The 20,282-nt window shown below is 43.3% G+C and overlaps 1 protein-coding gene across 2 annotated transcripts in view; it reads left to right on the forward strand.

The window, feature by feature from the left end:
- Nucleotides 1-10,034: 10,034 nt before the first annotated feature.
- Nucleotides 10,035-20,282, forward strand: part of SLC12A6 (solute carrier family 12 member 6) — a 53,215-nt gene continuing 42,967 nt past the window's right edge. For both annotated transcript variants that reach the window (XM_075829027.1, XM_075829036.1), the window contains exons 1-2: nt 10,035-10,491; nt 10,950-11,222. In XM_075829027.1, the coding sequence (XP_075685142.1) occupies nt 10,988-11,222 (235 nt within the window). In that variant the 5' untranslated portion in view covers nt 10,035-10,491; nt 10,950-10,987. The remainder of the gene's footprint in view (nt 10,492-10,949; nt 11,223-20,282) is intronic.

Below are 20,282 nucleotides of genomic sequence, written 5' to 3' on the forward strand. Positions count from 1 at the left end.
ATAAAATGAAACACCAGTAAAACACTAAACAAAACTTCTACCAAGCAAAATCTGCTCTCCAAAAGCCAAATGGCGGTCCTTCTGGGCCTGGCAGTGTGCCCAAACAGCAGTTTATGACCACATATGGGGTATTACTGTACTCTGGAGAACCCGCTTAACAATTTATGGGATATGTATCTCCAGTGGTACAAGCTCGCACACCACATTGGGCACTGAAATAGCATATCTGTGGAAAAATGGCAATTTTCAATCTGCAGCATCTATTGTGTACTAATTTGTGCAAAACCTGTGGGGTAAAAATGCTCACTACACATCATGGTAAATTCCTTAAAGGGATGTAGTTTCCCGAATGGGGTCACTTCTCAGAGGTTTTCACTGTACTGGTACCTCAGCGCAATGTAATACAGCGTCAAAAAACTATTTTGTAAAATCTCCACTCCGAAAACAAAATTGCGCTTTTTCCCTTTAGACCCTTGCCGTGTGTCCAAATACCAGTTAACAACCACATATGGGGTATTTCCCTACTCAGGAGAAATTGTGTAACAAATTTTGGGGTGTCTTTTCTCCCGTATTCCTTGTGGAAATGAAAAATTATGAGCTAAAACTACAAATTTCCTGGAAAAAACATATTTTTCCATTTTCCCGGCCCAATTTTAATAAAATCTATAAAACACCTGAGGGATAAAAATGCTCACTACACCTCTAATTTAATTTTATGAGGGTTATAGTCTCCAAAATGGGATCACACCTGGAGAATTTCTACTGTACTGGTACTTCAGGGGCAAATGCGACATGGCCCCCAGAAACTAATTCAGCATAATCTGTGATGCAAAATCCAAATTCCATTCTGAGCTCTGCCGTGGATTCAAACAGTAGTTAATTGCCACATATGGGGTATTGCCGTAATCAGGAGAAATTGCTTTACAAATGTTGGGGTACTTTTTCTTCTTTATTTCTTGCAAAAATTTGAAAGTTCTATGTTTTTCCAGAAAAAAAAGTAGATTTTAATTTTTACAGACTAATTCAAACAAATTTAGCAAAACAACTGTGGGGTCAAAATGCTAACTATACCTTTAAATAAATTCCCTGAGGAGTTTAGTTTCCAAAATGGGGTCACTTTTGGAGGGGTTTCCACTGTTTTGGCACCACAAGACCTCTTCAAAGCGGAAATGGTGCCCAAAATATATTCTAATAAAAAGGAGGCCCCAAAATCCACTAGGTGCTCCTTTGCTTCTGAGGCCTGTGTTTCAATCCATTAGCACATTAGGGCCACATGGATAAGGCCATATGAGATATGTGAAATAGTAACTATTTTGTGTGGTATTACTATCTGTTTTACAAGCACACTAGGGCCACATGTGGGATATTTCTAAAAACTGCAGAATCTGGGCAACAAATATTGAGATGCATTTCTCGGGTAAAACCTTCTGTGTTACAGATAAAAATGTATTATAAATTTATTTTGGCAAAAAAAATTAAATGTGTAAATTTCACCTCTAATTTGCTTCAATTCCTGTGAAACGCCTAAAGGGTTAAAACACTTTCTGAATGCTGTTTTGAATACTTTGGGGGTGGAGTTTTCAAAATGGGGTGATTTTTGTCCCTGAAAATATAGCCTTTTGAATTTTTTTTGATCATGTGAGTGTAACGTCTGTGGTCGCTGACCACGAACTCCTTCCATCCGGTCGACGCCCTTCTCTCCAGAGATGTCTGCACATGCGGCCGTCCTGTTCCACAGTGACCACCAGGGTGCGCTCGCGACCTCAGTCAGCATTGGAGCGCACACTGGTCTGAGATTGAGCTGATTGCTTCCAGAGCACCCTGGACTATAAGAAGGGCTCTGCCCCTCCCTATCTTGCCTGAGCCTTGTTGTCGTTATCCTAGTATGTCTATGCAAATGATCTCCTAGTGTTTTCCAGTTCCCAGTGTTCCCCGTTCCTGCTACCTGTAACCTGTATCCCGTGCTATCCTGCTCAAGTGGCATGTTGAGCTGAAGTCGTGCTGTGCTGTGTTCCACGCCTGTCCTGCTACACCACGCCTGGCATCTGCCTGCTGCCTGGCCAGCTGCCATACCCATCAAGGCGGTACGGCCCAGTGGGTCCACGTACCCCCTGTGACAGTGAGAAATTGCTGCTAAATTTCTAAGCCTTGTAACGTCCTAGAAAAATGAAAGGATGTTCAAAAAAATGATGCCAACATAAAGTAGACATATGGAATATGTGAAATAGTAACTATTTTGTGTGTGGTATTACTATCTGTTTTGCATGCAGATACATTAAAAATTAGAAATTTTGCAAATTTTCTCAAAATTTGGGTATTTTTCACATATAAGCAATGAATTTATCGACCACATTTTTCCACTAACATAAAGTACAATATGTCACGAGAAAACAGTCTCAGAATCGCTTGGATAGGTAAAAGTATTCCCAAGTTATTACCACATAAAGTGACACATGTCAGACTTGAAAAAATGGGGCTGGTCCTGAAGGCCAAAATGAGCTTCGTCCTGAAGGGGTTAATCCCATCCTCTATATCATTAATAAATAAATTGAATAATAGTGGTCCCAGCACTGAACCCTGGGGTACACCGCTTATAACCGTTATACATGCCCCATTGACAGTTCAGGGGGTTATTTAAACATCGGGCGCCAAATATAACGGCACCGATATCTAAATAACGGAGGAGGATAGGAAAATGTTTAAAGTGCCCCAGGGTTTGTGCAGCCCTGCCTATTACAAGCTGCACTCAGCTGCACATGTATGGGCTGGTGAAAGGTTCTCTTTAAGTGACTCACGGGTGACGATCTCAGATTCTAGTTGTTGTTTTTCATTTCTTCTCCATCTGGTCCAGGCCTCTATAACGACTTCTCCCGGCCACAGCCCATTTCTGCAGTTTGCCGCTCAGATGTCTTCAGCTACTCACTATTCAAACATTTCTGCACCTATTAACGAAGATAAAATTCTCATGGTGCCACACACTGTACACATAAATATAATAGTTTCATACACTGCACCTCTAATTATAATAGCACCATACACTGTAACCCTGATTATAATAGCACCATACACTGTGTCCCTGATTATAATAGCACCATACATTGTGTCCCACACACACGGTGCTCTCTGTAGATAGTGCACTCATAGAGCCCCCTGTAGATAGTGCCCCACATATAGCACCCCCTGTATATTGTGCCCCACGTATAGCTCCCCTGTAGATGGTGCCCTACATACAGCCCCCCTGTTTATGGTTTCCCACATATAACCCCCACTGCAGATAGTGACCCACATATAGCCTCCCCTGTAGATTGTGCCCCACATATAGTGACCCCTGTAGACTGTGCCACACATATAGCCTCCCCTTTAGACTGTGCCCCACATATAGCCTCCCCTGTAGATTGCGCCCCACATGTAGCTCCCCCTGTATATAGTGCCCCACATATAGCCCCCCTTAGTGTCCCACATATAGCCTCCCCTGTAGACTGTGCCCCACATATAGCCTCCCCTATGGATAGGGTCCCACACATAGCTCCCCCCTTTAGATAATGCCACTCACACTTTTAAGTGGAAAAAAAAAAAGCAACTTTACATACTCACCTTGATCCTGTTACCACGCCGTCCTGTGTCATTGCAGGCTTGCTCTTTTCTAAGCAGTAAACCTATGTACACTACCGTTCAAAAGTTTGGGGTCACCAAGACAATTTTGTGTTTTCCATGAAAACTCACACTTATATTTATCAAATGAGTTGCAAAATGACTAGAAAATATAGTCAAGACATTGACAAGGTTAGAAATAATGATTTTTATTTGAAATAATAATTTTCTCCTTCAAACTTTGCTTTCGTCAAAGAATGCTCCATTTGCAGCAATTACAGCATTGCAGACCTTTGGCATCCTAGCTGTTAATTTGCTGAGGTAATCGGGAGAAATTTCACCCCATGCTTCCAGAAGCCCCTCCCACAAGTTGGATTGGCTTGATGGGCACTTCTTGCGTACGGTCAAGCTGCTCCCACAACAGCTCTATGGGGTTGAGATCTGGTGACTGCGCTGGCCACTCCATTACAGATAGAATACCAGCTGCCTGCTTCTTCCCTAAATAGTTCTTGCATAATTTGGATGTGTGCTTTGGGTCATTGTCCTGTTGTAGGATGAAATTGGCTCCAATCAAGCGCTGTCCACAGGGTATGGCATGGCATTGCAAAATGGAGTGATAGCCTTCCTTATTCAAAATCCCTTTTACCTTGTACAAATCTCCCACTTTACCAGCACCAAAGCAACCCCAGACCACATTACCTCCACCATGCTTGACAGATGGCGTCAAGCACTCTTCCAGCATCTTTTCAGTTGTTCTGCGTCTCACAAATGTTCTTCTGTGTGATCCAAACACCTCAAACTTCGATTCGTCTGTCCATAACACTTTTTTCCAATCTTCCTCTATCCAATGTCTGTGTGTTTTTGCCCATATTAATCTTTTCCTTTTATTAGCCAGTCTCAGATATGGCTTTTTCTTTGCCACTCTGCCCTGAAGGCCAGCATCCCGGAGTCGCCTCTTCACTGTAGACGTTGACACTGGCGTTTTGCGGGTACTATTTAATGAAGCTGCCAGTTGAGGACCTGTGCGTCTATTTCTCAAACTAGAGACTCTAATGTACTTGTCTTGTTGCTCAGTTGTGCAGCGGGGCCTCCCACTTCTCCTTCTACTCTGGTTAGAGCCTGTTTGTGCTGTCCTCTGACGGGAGTAGTACACACCGTTGTAGGAAATCTTCAGTTTCTTGTCAATTTCTCGCATGGAATAGCCTTAATTTCTAAGAACAAGAATAGACTGTCGAGTTTCACATAAAAGCTCTCTTTTTCTAGCCATTTTGAGAGTTTAATCGAACCCACAAATGTAATGCTCCAGATTCTCAACTAGCTCAAAAGGAAGGTCAGTTTTATATCTCCTCTAAACAGAAAAACTGTTTACAGCGGTGCTAACATAATTGCACAAGGGTTTTCAAGTGTTTTCTAATCATCCATTAGCCTTCTAACACAGTTAGCAAACACAATGTACCATTAGAACACTGGAGTGATGGTTGCTGGAAATGGGCCTCTATACACCTATGTAGATATTGCATTAAAAAACAGACGTTTGCAGCTGGAATAGTCATTTAGCACATTAACAATATATAGAGTGTATTTCTGATTAATTTAATGTTATCTTCATTGAAAAAAACTGTGCTTTTCTTTCAAAAAGAAGGAAATTTCTAAGTGACCCTAAACTTTTGAACGGTAGTGTACTTATATTCAAGCTCTAAACCTCATACATTAGTTAAATGGGTGGATATCAATACTTTCAGAGTTAAATGTGTGGATATTAATACTTTCGGAGCAAGGCTAAAGTGCCCTAAATATATAACTGTGTACATACATCATTGTACACATATATATATGCTCCCATGGAGAGGACCATATGGAGAAAGACCCTCCCCACACTACTGCACCGCACCAGTGGTGGAATCCCTCCACCCGGACACATTATATAAATCAATTGCATACATCATTATTAGGACCACGTAGGCAATAAAGATATAAGTGCTCCAAATATATAATAGTGCAAACATATCCTTATACATATATATGCACCCGTGGAGAGGACCACATGGAGAAGACCACCACCACCACAGCCCCGCACCGGTGGTGGAAGTTCTTCCTCTGGACCCCCCACGTATCACACACAATCCACTGCATAAATCCGTCATATGGAACCACTGCATAAATGTGAACAGATACACACACACACAAATAATTATGCGTGGCATCGAGGAGTATGCGGGGAAGACCCCCACCCGCGCCCCGCACGGATGGTGGAAATCCCCCACACAAACCCCAACCAACAAATATCAAATAATTATATTTCAAGATGAAATACATATAGGGATTAATATAAAAAAAATCCCCATTAGCTGATAGGTAGTGATATAGTGTAAAGTGATAAACATATATGCCATTTTCCTTAAGAATACGGAGCATCTTCTTTTTTTTTTTTATCAAAAACCGAGTAAAACAAATATATTACTAAAGGAGTACATATGTGTTTTGTCCTTCATATAACATTGACTGTTCATGTTACAACTTTATATGGGCCTAAGATGTATATTTATGTATGCTCTGAACATCCTTGACCTTTATAAGTATGATCTTCATATATGACTGTCAGCGGGGGTTGTCCCGATATACTCTTGTAAAGTGTAATATATGTACATCAGATGTTTTCTTACTTTCTCAATAAAAACCTTTGTTTAAAAAAAAAAGAATACGGAGCATCTTTTTTTAAAACTATGTTTTAAGAATATGCAAAATGTGGGAACACCCACTCTCTCCATAAAAGTGATAATAAATTGACCAATAGTGATACATGCCCGTCAATTCTGCCCCAAAGCAGCACAGACTTAATCATCTAAGCTGATCCGGGGAACAAGAGTACACAAAAGACCTTTGTACAATTACCAAATATATATAAAAAAAACATATATAACAACATTTATATATAACATATCATAATAATAATAAAACAAAAAACTGCATTATTAGTGTCAAAAAACAAATATATAGGCGTGAACCATCAAAGTTCCCCAATACATGTGATAGTTATCCCAAAAGCCCACCACAAATTACTATCAACCACTTCAAGCAAATATGAAATTTTTCCCAAAATATTTTTTACATATATATATATATATATATATATATATATATATATATATATATATATATATAAAGTCATATTCTGAGTTCATGCCGCTGAATGGGTCCTCCGTCAGTCAGATAATTTCATTCAGTTTCTCGAAACTAGAGTAGATCATAGATGTACATTCAATTCCATACACTGTCAATATAAAGAATTTTTAATTAGAAATTAAAAAACATGTAGATATATTTACAGATATGATGCAAGGCTAAGAGACTCGTTCAGGCCCTTTGATGACATTGTGTCTAATGTTACAATCTACTTAAGTTCTCTACGCAATAGCGGTCTAAATACATCTCCCCTCTTTTTCCCTTGTATAACCTGTTGATAACTTTTACTTTCAAAAGTCTCCAATTGCTCTTATGGAAATCCCTGAAGTGTCTTGCTTGGGGTTTACTCCTATCCCCAAATTCGTCCACATGATCTTTGGGTAATAACCCCTTCATGTCCCGAATGTGTTCCATCACACGAGTTTTCAACTCCCTAGTGGTCATACCAATGTAGATTTTATTACGTGGGCAACTGGTGTGGTAAACCACATTTCTGACATTAAAATTTATATAGTGGACTATCTTATATCTCTTTGTGTCGTGTAAATCAAAAAAGCAATCAGTCCTTTCCATAACTGCACATGCCCCACAGTTGCCACATGATACATTGCCCCATTTCGGTCCCTTTGATCCAAAAATATGGGGGTTTCTAGGAGGTGGGGTATAGTGGATACGAACCAACATGTTCCGCAGATTCGGGCTACGTCTAGGTCTCATAGCTGGATGAGGGGTTAGAATTTTAGCCAGATGTTTATCAGTTTTTAATAGGGCCCAGTGTATCTGAAATATACCTTCCATTCCATTGTTTATTATAGCCTGAGATGAATCTTACCACCTTATCCGACCCCCTTTTCACTTTTGCTCTCTTTTAAGCAGGTCTGCTGGGGCTGAACGACCGTGCCGATTGGCAAGGCAGAATGACTTGTCCCGTCAATCAGCGCCTTTTAACAACGGAAGCGGAGCGATGACGTCATCGCGCCGCTAGTATCTTTGGAAGGAGCTGATTGGCAAGTCTTTCTGCCCTGCCAATCAGCGTCATTGTAAGGCGTTGAATGGTCGGGCGCGGAACTCTCCTGGTCATATAGACGCAGGTACAATTAGTGCAGGAGGGGGTGGCGGTGGCTGGTTTCAGTGGTGCCACCGCCCCCTCAGAGAGGCAGCAGGGCGCTGACATTGTCCGACACTGATTGTTTTGGCAGCCAGCAGGCGGCCCACTGTTCACCGGCCCATCTGGCATTTGTCAGAACTGACAGATGGTCAGTCTGGCCCTGCATACAGACATACTCCACCGCCTTTCTTTCTGAAACAGTGTAAAACCCTGTAGATTTACAGCTCAGACATGTGAAGACTCTAGCCATGTTTCAGCAACACCAACTATATCTATATTTTCTTCCAGTACCAAGGCCTCCAGCTTCCCCATTTTGCTTGCTAGAGTTCTGGCATTTGTAAACATACACTTTAACTTGCCTTTCAGTTTTTCACATTCAGTATCAGAAATTTGATTTTTTTTCATTTTGTACTTACAACCTTCGATTTGGGGTGGTGTGCCACGTAACTCTCCTGTTTTTACACGGTGCACAACCTGTACTGGTTGGTTCCAGTACTGTATTTATATTATAAACTTGGTTCTGGGGCTGTATTTATGTAGTGAGCTTTGTTCTGGTGCTGTATTTGTGTACTGAGCTTGGTTCTGGTGTTGTATTTGTGTACTGAGCTTGGTTCTGGGGCTGTATTTATGTAGTGAGCTTGGTTCTGGGTCTGCATTTATGTAGTGAGCTTTGTTCTGGTGCTGTATTTGTGTACTGAGCTTGGTTCTGGTGTTGTATTTGTGTACTGAGCTTGGTTCTGGGGCTGCATTTATGTAGTGAGCTTTGTTCTGGTGTTGTATTTGTGTACTGAGCTTGGTTCTGGTGTTGTATTTGTGTACTGAGCTTGGTTCTGGGGCTGCATTTATGTAGTGAGCTTTGTTCTGGTGTTGTATTTGTGTACTGAGCTTGGTTCTGGGGCTGTATGTAGTGAGCTTGGTTCTGGGGCTGTATTTATGTAGTGAGCTTGGTTCTGGTGCTGTTTATGTAGTGAGGTTGGTTCTGGGGCTGTATTTATGTAGTGAGCTTTGTTCTGGTGTTGTATTTGTGTACTGAGCTTGGTTCTGGTGTTGTATTTGTGTACTGAGCTTGGTTCTGGGGCTGCATTTATGTAGTGAGCTTTGTTCTGGTGTTGTATTTGTGTACTGAGCTTGGTTCTGGGGCTGTATGTAGTGAGCTTGGTTCTGGGGCTGTATTTATGTAGTGAGGTTGGTTCTGGGGCTGTATTTATGTAGTGAGGTTGGTTCTAGTGCTGTATATATGTACTGAGCTTTGTTCTGGTGCTGTAAGGGTATGTTCACACGTAGTCAACAAAAACGTCTGAAAATCCAGAGCTGTTTTCAAGGGAAAACAGACCCTGCTTTTCAGACGTTTTTTTACCAACTCGCATTTTTTGCGGCGTTTTCACGCCGTTTTTGGAGCTGTTTTCATTGGAGTCTATGAGAAAACAGCTCCAAAAACGTCCAAAGAAGTGTCCTGCACTTCTTTTGACGAGGCTGTATTTTTACGCGTCGTCGTTTGACAGCTGTCAAACGACGACGCGTAAATAACAGGTCGTCTGCACAGTACGTCGGCAAACCCATTCAAATGAATGGGCAGATGTTTGCCGACGTATTTGAGACGTATTTCCAGACGTAAAACGAGGCAAAATACGCCTCGTATACGTCTGAAATTTGGCCGTGTGAACATACCCTATTTGTGTACTGAGCTTGGTTCTGGGGCTGTATTTATGTAGTCAGCTTGGTTCTGGGGCTGTATTTATTTAGAGTTTGGTTCTGGTTTCATGTTATGAGCTAGGTTGACACTGGACATGGATTGGGCGTGGTTAGAGGCGTGGCTTAACGTAAAAAATTTGCCTTGGAGTTGTTTTTCTTTATAACGGTTGAAAGTTAGGAGGTATGTGACCACATTAATTACTGTATTCAATTTCCCACTTCACTTATTCCTAATCTTCCCCTCAGGTAAAACAATCCTGTCAGAGCACAGTGACCGCGCAGTACATTAGTCTGTGATAATCATGACCTTCTCCCTATGGGTGCACGCATCGACATTATCCGTATACAACCCAGCTTGCTGGACGCTCATTTATACAATACGACTGTCGGTTACGCGCGTCCCCGCCATATTTATTTCTGAAGGCGCGCACACGCAGGCCTAATGCACTGCCTAGCCAGGCGCGCGACTGCGCGTCCACGGCCCTATGCAAAATAACGGCTCTGCGCGTCCTCGAGGCTGCCGTTGCTCTCATCTTTCTTTCTTTCCTTCCTGCGTCCGTCCTCTTATTCATTTGTTCTTGTCCCTCCTGTCACCTTGTGCCCCGCTCGCCCTATTACTAACCTCTGAGCCCTCACACTACTACATCTCCCATTCTCCCTAGTCCTAGTATATTGTCCTTTACACGCCCCCTCATATACTGAGCTCTCCTCCCCCAAATGATAGGCATTCTCCTCTCATATTCAGCATACAGACGAGCTCCTTGCCGGCTGCCATGCCCTCCCCCTTATCACTTTGTATTATTGTGCCATGTTAGCCTCCTGATGGTTGCTGCCAGCCACTAGCCACTGTGACTTTTCTCTATTTTCTTCCATCAACCTCCTCAGCTCCAGGCTGGATTGTGACAGCGGCGCAGAAGGTTTCTTTACTATTTTATTTTAATTCCGGGATAAAACTGTGGTTTTGTGATTCCTGTCTCGTAACTTCCCTTTTGCGTGTTTCGTCTCTCCGGTGGTAATACAATATTTGTCATTGTCATTTGTTATTTTCTGTGCTCCGTATCTTTCCTTTTTTATCATCTTGTGGGGTATGGCGGATACGTTGAGTGTGTTTACTTCCTTTATCTATGTATAGATGCTGGTAACGGAAACCGCGTCCATATTACAGGCTGGTATAATGGGTTATTACGTGATTTGGAGAATATATGGGGGTAGGTGGGATGGCGCGATACTCCGGGGACCGTTCTAGATCTGTTCTGTCTTTGTCTTGTTTTAATAATATTGAAGCCTTTTATTTTCAGTTTTTATTTGTTTTGTAGCTTGTTTGGAAAACTCATTTGTTTATGTTATTTGAAACTGGTCTTCATTTCTTTTCTAGGTGGGAAGGTGTCCGCGAAAAGCGAGGAGCCGGCACCAATGCCTCCCAAAATGGCATCCGTGCGATTTACAGTTACACCAACCAAGATAGATGATTTGGGGACGATATCGGACACCAGCCCAGACCTCAGCTCTTCATCACGTGTGCGGTTTAGCTCAAGAGAAAGCGTCAGGGATGCCAGTCGAAGTGACGCTTACAGCGACAGCTCGTTGGCAACCACCGCTGTGGATCCGACTAGCGACAGGACCACCAATCCAATGGACAGTGGCGAAGGTAGGGCATGTCTTTGTAAGTGAATTTGGAGAAATGGGTAAAGCTGGCAGAAGTGATGGGATCGTTTTACACATGAAGATGGCTAAAAATGACGTGAATGTTTGTCGTAGTTCTTCGTACAGCCCTATTTTGCCGCCGTCGTTTGGTATATTGCATGTAGCAGAACACGCTGCCGCACAGGTTTTGGGGTTTTTGGATCTGTTTTTTTAGCAGAACAATAAATTATTGATCAGTCACCAACACACATAGTAAAATCATATCGTGACATAGATCGCCTGTGGTCAAAAAGCGGCATAGAATATTTAGTCTCCTCTGTAGTCGTTGTGTTTTTGACAGGTCTGGAGTTGTCTCCGTTATTAGAGAATCTCTTCAACAACCGCACTCTTTCGCTAACTAACCTGGTTAACGGTGGAGATCTTAGTGTACTGTATGACGTTCCTATTTTTAAAGGATATCTATCAGCAGGGCAGACCTTCTGTCTGGACTCTTTAGAGATGTCCTAGAAATAAGAAATTGGGAGGCCTCCAAAAGTGCCATGTTGGTACACGGCTGGACAAATCCCTGGAGGCAGGTGGCCAATGTGATGCTGGTGCCTTGGGTTGTTTTTTTATACTAATATCTATGGAAGTTCTTGTTGTCCGGCTATGGTTGGCGTGCCTGGCTCAGTACCGTGTTGGGAGGGCTGCTTAGTGGATGTTCCTAGTGCCCACTGCTTTCAACCTCTATGACCGGTTTGCACAACCTTTTCTTCTTCGAGGGCCGCACTGGGTAAGACTTTTCTACTCCCAAGGGCTGCAATAAAAGTTAAAAGGGTAGTTACATCTGAGACATTTATGGCATTTTGGCAGTACAGTAGAATTGGGATCGCCTGTTTTATTATTTGCCACTTTAGGAAGGAGATGAGGTGACCGCAGGTGTGAATTGCAACTCTCATAAACTAGAGGTGGAACACCCACCAATCAGACATTTCTGGCAAATTCTGTGGACATGTCTTAAATGGGAATACCCCTTTATAGGAGAAATCTGGGTAAAATTGATGCACTGTGTTATGCCTAGTGCAGGGCCTGACACAGTCTGGCACTTGTGGACACAATGATACTAGTGGGGACAGTGTGGATGGCTCTGATAAAACGGTTTCGCTGATACCTGTAAATACAGTAGGGCCGGCCAGCACTTGTGAGCGTTGCCAGCCCCTCCACGCTGATTCCTCAGTGACCTGATCAGAGACAACCGTGGGTCTGTTATCTCCTGCCATGCACTCAGCATATATGCGCATTTTACGTGTATACTCTCCTCCTCTTGGCATCTGTGTGCCCTAGGTTAAATGAATGAGAGTGCTCTTCTAACTGCAGAAGAGGGACATACAATCTTGGTGGTCCCATATAATGACGTATGTGGATCAATGAGTTTGTTACAGTTATCTGTCTTATGATTTATAACCTGTAACTGCTGAGATTCCCAGAAGGGGGGAGACTGTCGGCAGGAACAGGGTGGCCAATATGACTTTCTTTTTTGTTGGACAACTTATCCAAAAATCACAGACAGTGAATATTTTTACAAACAAACTGTAAAATTATAATGAATTGTAAAAAATTCTACGTAACACGTGTATAGTTCAGAATTCAAGTCTGATCACATCAGCTGCATTAGCCATGAACTATAAAATAATGATCATTTCAATGACAAAAACCGGTACGAGCTTCTTCAGCTTAAAAAATTGCTAGAAAAAAGTCCTATGTTTTTATGGACTGTCCAGAAGTTTACGGATGTTTGGTAACCCTGGTCAGGATCCACGCAACAACAATTGTTCAGTAAATATTGTATTTTATGTTATGCAACTGTTACGTAATATTGTGAATAGTTATGTTCTCCTTGTCCTGCTGTGTATTGGGCTCCTGTGCTTCTTAATAAATTTGTCGCGTCCTCGGCTGTCCGCTATAATTCACTGGCATAAATTATAGTAAATGTGTTGCTGGTAGTCCCGCCCCCTTCTTCTAAGCTCCACCCATTTTATTTTATTTTTTTAAAGTGCCATGTGTGGCACAAAAGTCCATTTTTTTTTCCTGAAAATCGCGACTTTTGTGCCGTTTGCAACTGGCACACAAAAGTGAATAAATTCCATCAAAGGGTTTATAGACTGGTGGTTTCAGGTTGCAGCATATTTTAGCGGTGTCAAATTGCCAGATTATGATATAGCAGTATTCATATTTTACGATTATGGAAAATTGGATTATCTTTTAATGTAAGAGTATTCGGATATACCAATGTCTTCTAGCAACAAACTGGCTCGTGGGTAAAGTACCATTTGCACATAAATATTGCAGTCTTATAGAAAAATTCCATATATAATATATATATATATATATATATATATATATATATATATATTTGTTGCCCACAACATTCCGATCCAAGGGAACGCTCCTCAGTTATATCATCCAGGACATCTGGAAGGCTTTGGTTGTGATAAGAGGTACATTATGTGGCTTCTTAGATACGTCTGGATCTGCAGATAGAGAGGTAGCTTAGAGAAGCATTTATGTACAGAATTTTAGACAGAATGTTCTTTATTTTATTACCAATCTTGATTTTGACATTTTCGCTTTACAAAACATTTACACATGCCGTAAAGGTATGATTTCTGGAGTGCTGGGATCTACAGTGACCCCATGGGGGAAGGGAGTTGTTCAGTATGTCCAATTCCTTGCAATAAAGAGTGACCGTCTACATGTGGCCCCCTCTTCAGAGTGAATGGGGGGGGGGGGGGTAGACTCCCTTATTGTGGGGATTGGCAGAGATCCCAGTAGTCACCACTCGCATTTTGATAGCATGTAAAATCCGCAACCTATAATAAATAGCATATTAGTAGAAAAACCCTTTGTCTTAATCCAAGCTTTATTAAGAAATCCCACAAACCCCATGGGGCAAGTATTGTAAATCCTTATACATTTGTGCATAAGATTTTTTGGCAACCATGGTAACTAATCACGTCTATGAAGAATTTGTTCATGTTAGAGATTAATACATGGGTAGAATTCTCTGCAAAGAGAACAACATGTGTTTCTCCAAAATATATGTAAGATTACATAATGGGACACATAGATCTTTCCCAGCATCCACATACCTTGTCAGTTGGATCCGCCAGTTGAATTGATGCTGTGCTTGGGTTACACAGGATACTGTAGCTTGTGTCCCTATTCCACATGTACATATGCCCAATGAACACCGATGACTCATTCTTGGGTAATGTTCTTCTTTAGATTGGAAAAAATAATGGTCCTCCTTAAATATAATGTTTTAAAAATGGTAAGTGATTAGTTGGAATATTTCTTCAGCTCTGTGGCTGTCCTGTCTAGGGTGTGGAGAATTTTCCTGCCATACATTTTGGCTTTTGAGCAGCTATCTTACACAGATTTAGCTACAGCTGGTAATGCCCTATCTGTGATGCCTTTTCTTCCAGACAGAAAGAACTCTGAGGCCATTCTGAGCACGACATGGGACGACATTATCCACCATTAATGACCGAGCGCTGTTCACTGCTTCTCGGATAAAGGTGTTGGATTCTCCAGCCTTGTTCAACAACACTCTGATAGTTTGATGGAGGTCGTAGTCCATGTGTGCCCTCATTGTTGAGAACATAATGTTAAAGGGGTTTTCCAGCAGATAAAAATTGATGGGCTATCCTCAGGATAGACTCATGGGACCCCCGCCGATCAGCTGTGTTGAAGGGGCCGCAGTGCTTTTACAAGCGCTGTTACCCTTTCATTTCTTCTGGCTCAGTGTGAGCATTCGACACACATTAAGTGGCGATTCACAGGTATTGCAGCCTTCTCCCATTCACTTCAATGGAAATCTGACCCCGACCCATCAGCTATTGATGGCCTATCCTAAGGATAGGCCATCAATTTTTATCGGCTGGAAAACCCCTTTAAAGAGGCTCTGTCACCACATTATAAGTGCTCTATATTGTACATGATGTGATCGGCGCTGTAATGTAGATTACAGCAGTATTTTTTATTTCGAAAAACGATCTATTTTCATCAAGTTAAGACCTATTTTAGCTTTATTCTAATGACTTTCTTAATAGACAACTGGGCGTGTTTTTACTTTTGACCAAGTGGGCGTTGTGGAGAGAAGTGTATGACGCTGACCAATCAGTGACCAATCAGCGTCATACACTTCTCCATATTCATTTACACAGCACATAGTGATCCTGCGTTGTTCACTATGTGCAGTCACATACACACACATTAACGTTACTGAAGTGTCTTGAGAGTGAATAGACATCGCCTTCAGCCAGGACGGGATGTCTATTCACAATCCCGACACTTCGCTAACGTTTGTGTGTGACTTACAGCACAACAAGCGTAATCTCACGAGCTCTCGCTGTAAATGACAGCTTACAGCGAGATCATGCTTTCTGTGCTGTAAGTCCCACACAAACATTACTGAAGTGTCGGGATTGTGAATAGACATCCCGTCCTGGCTGGAAGAGATGTCTATTTACTGTCAAGACACTTCAGTAACGTTAATGTGTGAGTATGTGACAGCACATAGTGAACAACGCAGGATGAGTACATGAATGGAGAGAAGTGTATGACGCTAATTGGTCACTGATTGGTCAGCGTCATACACTTCTCTCCACAACGCCCACTTGGTTAAAAGTAAAACACGCCCAGTTGTCTATTAAGAAAGTCATTAGCATAAAGCTAAAATAGGTCATAACTTGGTGAAAATAGATAGTTTTTCTAAATTAAATAAAAAACACTGCTGTTATCTACATTACAGCGCTGATCAGATTATGTACAAGATAGGGCACTTATAATGTGGTGACAGAGTCTCTTTAAGGCACTTGATAGCTGCTAGGGACACTGCAGATCCCAGGTCGGTCACTTTTTCATGTCTGCAGACCTCAGTTCTCAGATTGTTAGTAGAGCAGCTTCAGGATTCAAGGATATCGGGGAAAAGATTATGTAAATTCCTTTGATCTTCTTTTCCCAATTCTTGTTTTCCAGTAGGCTCAGGGCCTCAGCAATCGTCCTTTTGGGTTAGGACAGTTTCTGTAGTTGTTTATTGTGGGTTGCCTTTTGGTTTTGTTTTTGCCTGATGACTCGATGATGGTCATGTAGGTGGTAATACTGATGTTTTCTTTCTCAGGTGCAGGAGGCTCATAATGCTTGTTGTATGGATGTAAATATGGAACATGGGAATTTTTATACTGCACCTTATTCACAGGCATTATTTTTAGCGAAGGTTTTGATTGACACGCCTAGATAGAAATGTCCCTATAGGTCTTTTTGTTGAGATAGTCCTGGGTCTTTGCTGCTGCTGACACACACTTATCTCATTTGTCAATGTCCTTGGTAACCAGGGGAGTAACTAGGAAACACTGGGCCTCATAGCAAACTTTAGTGCCCTACAGCCTCCTTCTGTAGATTGTGCCATACAGGCCCCGCCGTAGACTGTGCCATACAGGCCCCGCCGTAGACTGCCATACAGGCCCCCCTGCAGGCGGTGCCATACAGGCCCCCCCCTGCAGGCGGTGCCATACAGGCCCCCGTCTGCAGACGGTGCCATACAGGCCCCCGCCTGCAGGCGGTGCCATACAGGCCTCCGCCAGCAGGCGGTGCCATACAGGCCCCCGCCTGCAGGCGGTGCCATACAGGCCCCCGCCTGCAGGCGGTGCCATACAGGCCCCCGCCTGCAGGCGGTGCCATACAGGCCCCCGCCTGCAGGCGGTGCCATACAGGCCCCACGCCTGCAGACGGTGCCATACAGGCCCCACGCCTGCAGACGGTGCCATATGAAAAATAACTGCCGTCAGGGGCTCCGCCTGGAGCAGAATTCCTGGCCAGAGTCGATAGTGACATATATGGACAGTGACATCAGGGCTTCCCCGAGCACAGCGCTTAAAGTATTACTGATGTTCTATAAGGAAAGTCAAACAATGTACAGATCTCTGAGTGAGCAAGGTACTAATACAATATTCTCACAATTCCTCCCATATTACAATAGTACAAGGTCACTTAAAGGCCTATTAACTCAAAAATAGAGGAATATTTTTAACAAACACCTAACTCCCTGTGTATTGGATAAAAAAAAATTCCACTTAATGTTTAACTTTGTCACTTAATGTATGTCATTATAAATCTGTTATCTGTAATCGACCATTTTAAACTTTGCCCCCATAATAGTATTAGCCACACAGTGCATCCATACAGGTGGTAGTCACACAATGTCCCCCTAACATGGCAGCAACACAATTCACCTTATACAGTTGCCCACCATACGATGCCAACCACACAGTACCCCTCATAACAGTACCAGCCACACAATACCCCCTATAACCATGCCAGCCACATAGCGTCCCCCACACAATGCTCCCTATAACCGTGCCGATCCCACAGGCTCACCAAAACAGTGGCAGACAAATAATGCCCCCATAACCGTACCAGCCGCACAGTTCCACCTATAACAATGCCAGCACCATAACGCTCCCTATAAAGTCTATGCCCTGAAGGCTGGAGGGTGATTTGTGGTTTGTGCACTCCTGCTCTATGGGCATCTTGTAGAGTCTGTTGTGTTATAATGGCATTGCGGACCGTGGTTTGTGCACTCCTGCTCTATGGGCATCTTGTAGAGTCTGTTGTGTTATAATGGCATTGTGGACCGTGGTTTGTGCACTCCTGCTCTATGGGCATCTTGTAGAGTCTGTTGTGTTATAATGGCATTGTGGACCGTGGTTTGTGCACTCCTGCTCTATGGGCATCTTGTAGATTCTGTTGTCTTATAACGGCATTGCGGACCGTGGTTTGTACACTCCTGCTCTATGGGTAACTTGTAGAGTCTGTTGTGTTTTAATGGCATTGCGGACCGTGGTTTGTGCACTCCTGCTCTATGGGCATCTTGTAGAGTCTGTTGTGTTATAATGGCATTGCGGACGGTGGTTTGTACACTCCTGCTCTATGCGCATCTTGTAGATTCTGTTGTCTTATAACGGCATTGCGGACCGTGGTTTGTGCACTCCTGCTCTATGGGCATCTTGTAGATTCTGTTGTCTTATAACGGCATTGCGGACCGTGGTTTGTGCACTCCTGCTCTATGGGCATCTTGTAGAGTCTGTTGTGTTATAACGGCATTGCGGACCGTGGTTTGTGCACTCCTGCTCTATGGGTAACTTGTAGAGTCTGTTGTGTTATAACGGCATTGCGGACCGTGGTTTGTGCACTCCTGCTCTATGCGCATCTTGTAGAGTCTGTTGTGTTATAACGGCATTGCGGACCGTGGTTTGTGCACTCCTGCTCTATGGGCATCTTGTAGAGTCTGTTGTGTTATAATGGCATTGCGGACCGTGGTTTGTGCACTCCTGCTCTATGGGTAACTTGTAGAGTCTGTTGTGTTATAATGGCATTGCGGACCGTGGTTTGTGCACTCCTGCTCTATGCGCATCTTGTAGAGTCTGTTGTGTTATAATGGCATTGCGGACCGTGGTTTGTGCACTCCTGCTCTATGGGTAACTTGTAGAGTCTGTTGTGTTATAACGGCATTGCGGACCGTGGTTTGTGCACTCCTGCAATATACGCATCTTGTAGAGTCTGTTGTGTTATAATGGCATTGCGGACCGTGGTTTGTGCACTCCTGCTCTATGGGCATCTTGTAGAGTCTGTTGTGTTATAATGGCATTGCGGACCGTGGTTTGTGCACTCCTGCTCTATGGGCATCTTGTAGAGTCTGTTGTGTTATAACGGCATTGCGGACCGTGGTTTGTGCACTCCTGCTCTATGGGCATCTTGTAGAGTCTGTTGTGTTATAACGGCATTGCGGACCGTGGTTTGTGCACTCCTGCTCTATGGGCAACTTGTAGAGTCTGTTGTGTTATAACGGCATTGCGGACCGTGGTTTGTGCACTCCTGCTCTATGCGCATCTTGTAGAGTCTGTTGTGTTATAACGGCATTGCGGACCGTGGTTTGTGCACTCCTGCTCTATGGGCATCTTGTAGAGTCTGTTGTGTTATAATGGCATTGCGGACCGTGGTTTGTGCACTCCTGCTCTATGGGTAACTTGTAGAGTCTGTTGTGTTATAATGGCATTGCGGACCGTGGTTTGTGCACTCCTGCTCTATGCGCATCTTGTAGAGTCTGTTGTGTTATAATGGCATTGCGGACCGTGGTTTGTGCACTCCTGCTCTATGCGCATCTTGTAGAGTCTGTTGTGTTATAATGGCATTGCGGACCGTGGTTTGTGCACTCCTGCTCTATGGGCATCTTGTAGAGTCTGTTGTGTTATAACGGCATTGCGGACCGTGGTTTGTGCACTCCTGCAATATACGCATCTTGTAGAGTCTGTTGTGTTATAATGGCATTGCGGACCGTGGTTTGTACACTCCTGCTCTATGGGCATCTTGTAGAGTCTGTTGTGTTATAATGGCCTTGCCGGACCGTGGTTTGTGCACTCCTGCTCTATGGGCATCTTGTAGAGTCTGTTGTGTTATAATGGCATTGCGGACCGTGGTTTGTGCACTCCTGCTCTATGGGCATCTTGTAGAGTCTGTTGTGTTATAATGGCATTGCGGACCGTGGTTTGTGCACTCCTGCTCTATGCGCATCTTGTAGAGTCTGTTGTGTTATAATGGCATTGCGGACCGTGGTTTGTGCACTCCTGCTCTATGCGCATCTTGTAGAGTCTGTTGTGTTATAATGGCATTGCGGACCGTGGTTTGTGCACTCCTGCTCTATGGGCATCTTGTAGAGTCTGTTGTGTTTATAATGGCATTGCGGACCGTGTTTTGTGCACTCCTGCTCTATGGGCATCTTGTAGAGTCTGTTGTGTTTATAATGGCATTGCGGACCGTGGTTTGTGCACTCCTGCTCTATGGGCATCTTGTAGAGTCTGTTGTGTTTATAATGGCATTGCGGACCGTGTTTTGTGCACTCCTGCTCTATGGGCATCTTGTAGAGTCTGTTGTCTTATAACGGCATTGCGGACCGTGGTTTGTGCACTCCTGCTCTATGGGTAACTTGTAGAGTCTGTTGTGTTATAATGGCATTGCGGACCGTGGT

The sequence above is a fragment of the Rhinoderma darwinii genome, chromosome 1, assembly GCF_050947455.1.
Source record: "Rhinoderma darwinii isolate aRhiDar2 chromosome 1, aRhiDar2.hap1, whole genome shotgun sequence".
Classification (NCBI taxonomy): domain Eukaryota; kingdom Metazoa; phylum Chordata; class Amphibia; order Anura; family Rhinodermatidae; genus Rhinoderma; species Rhinoderma darwinii.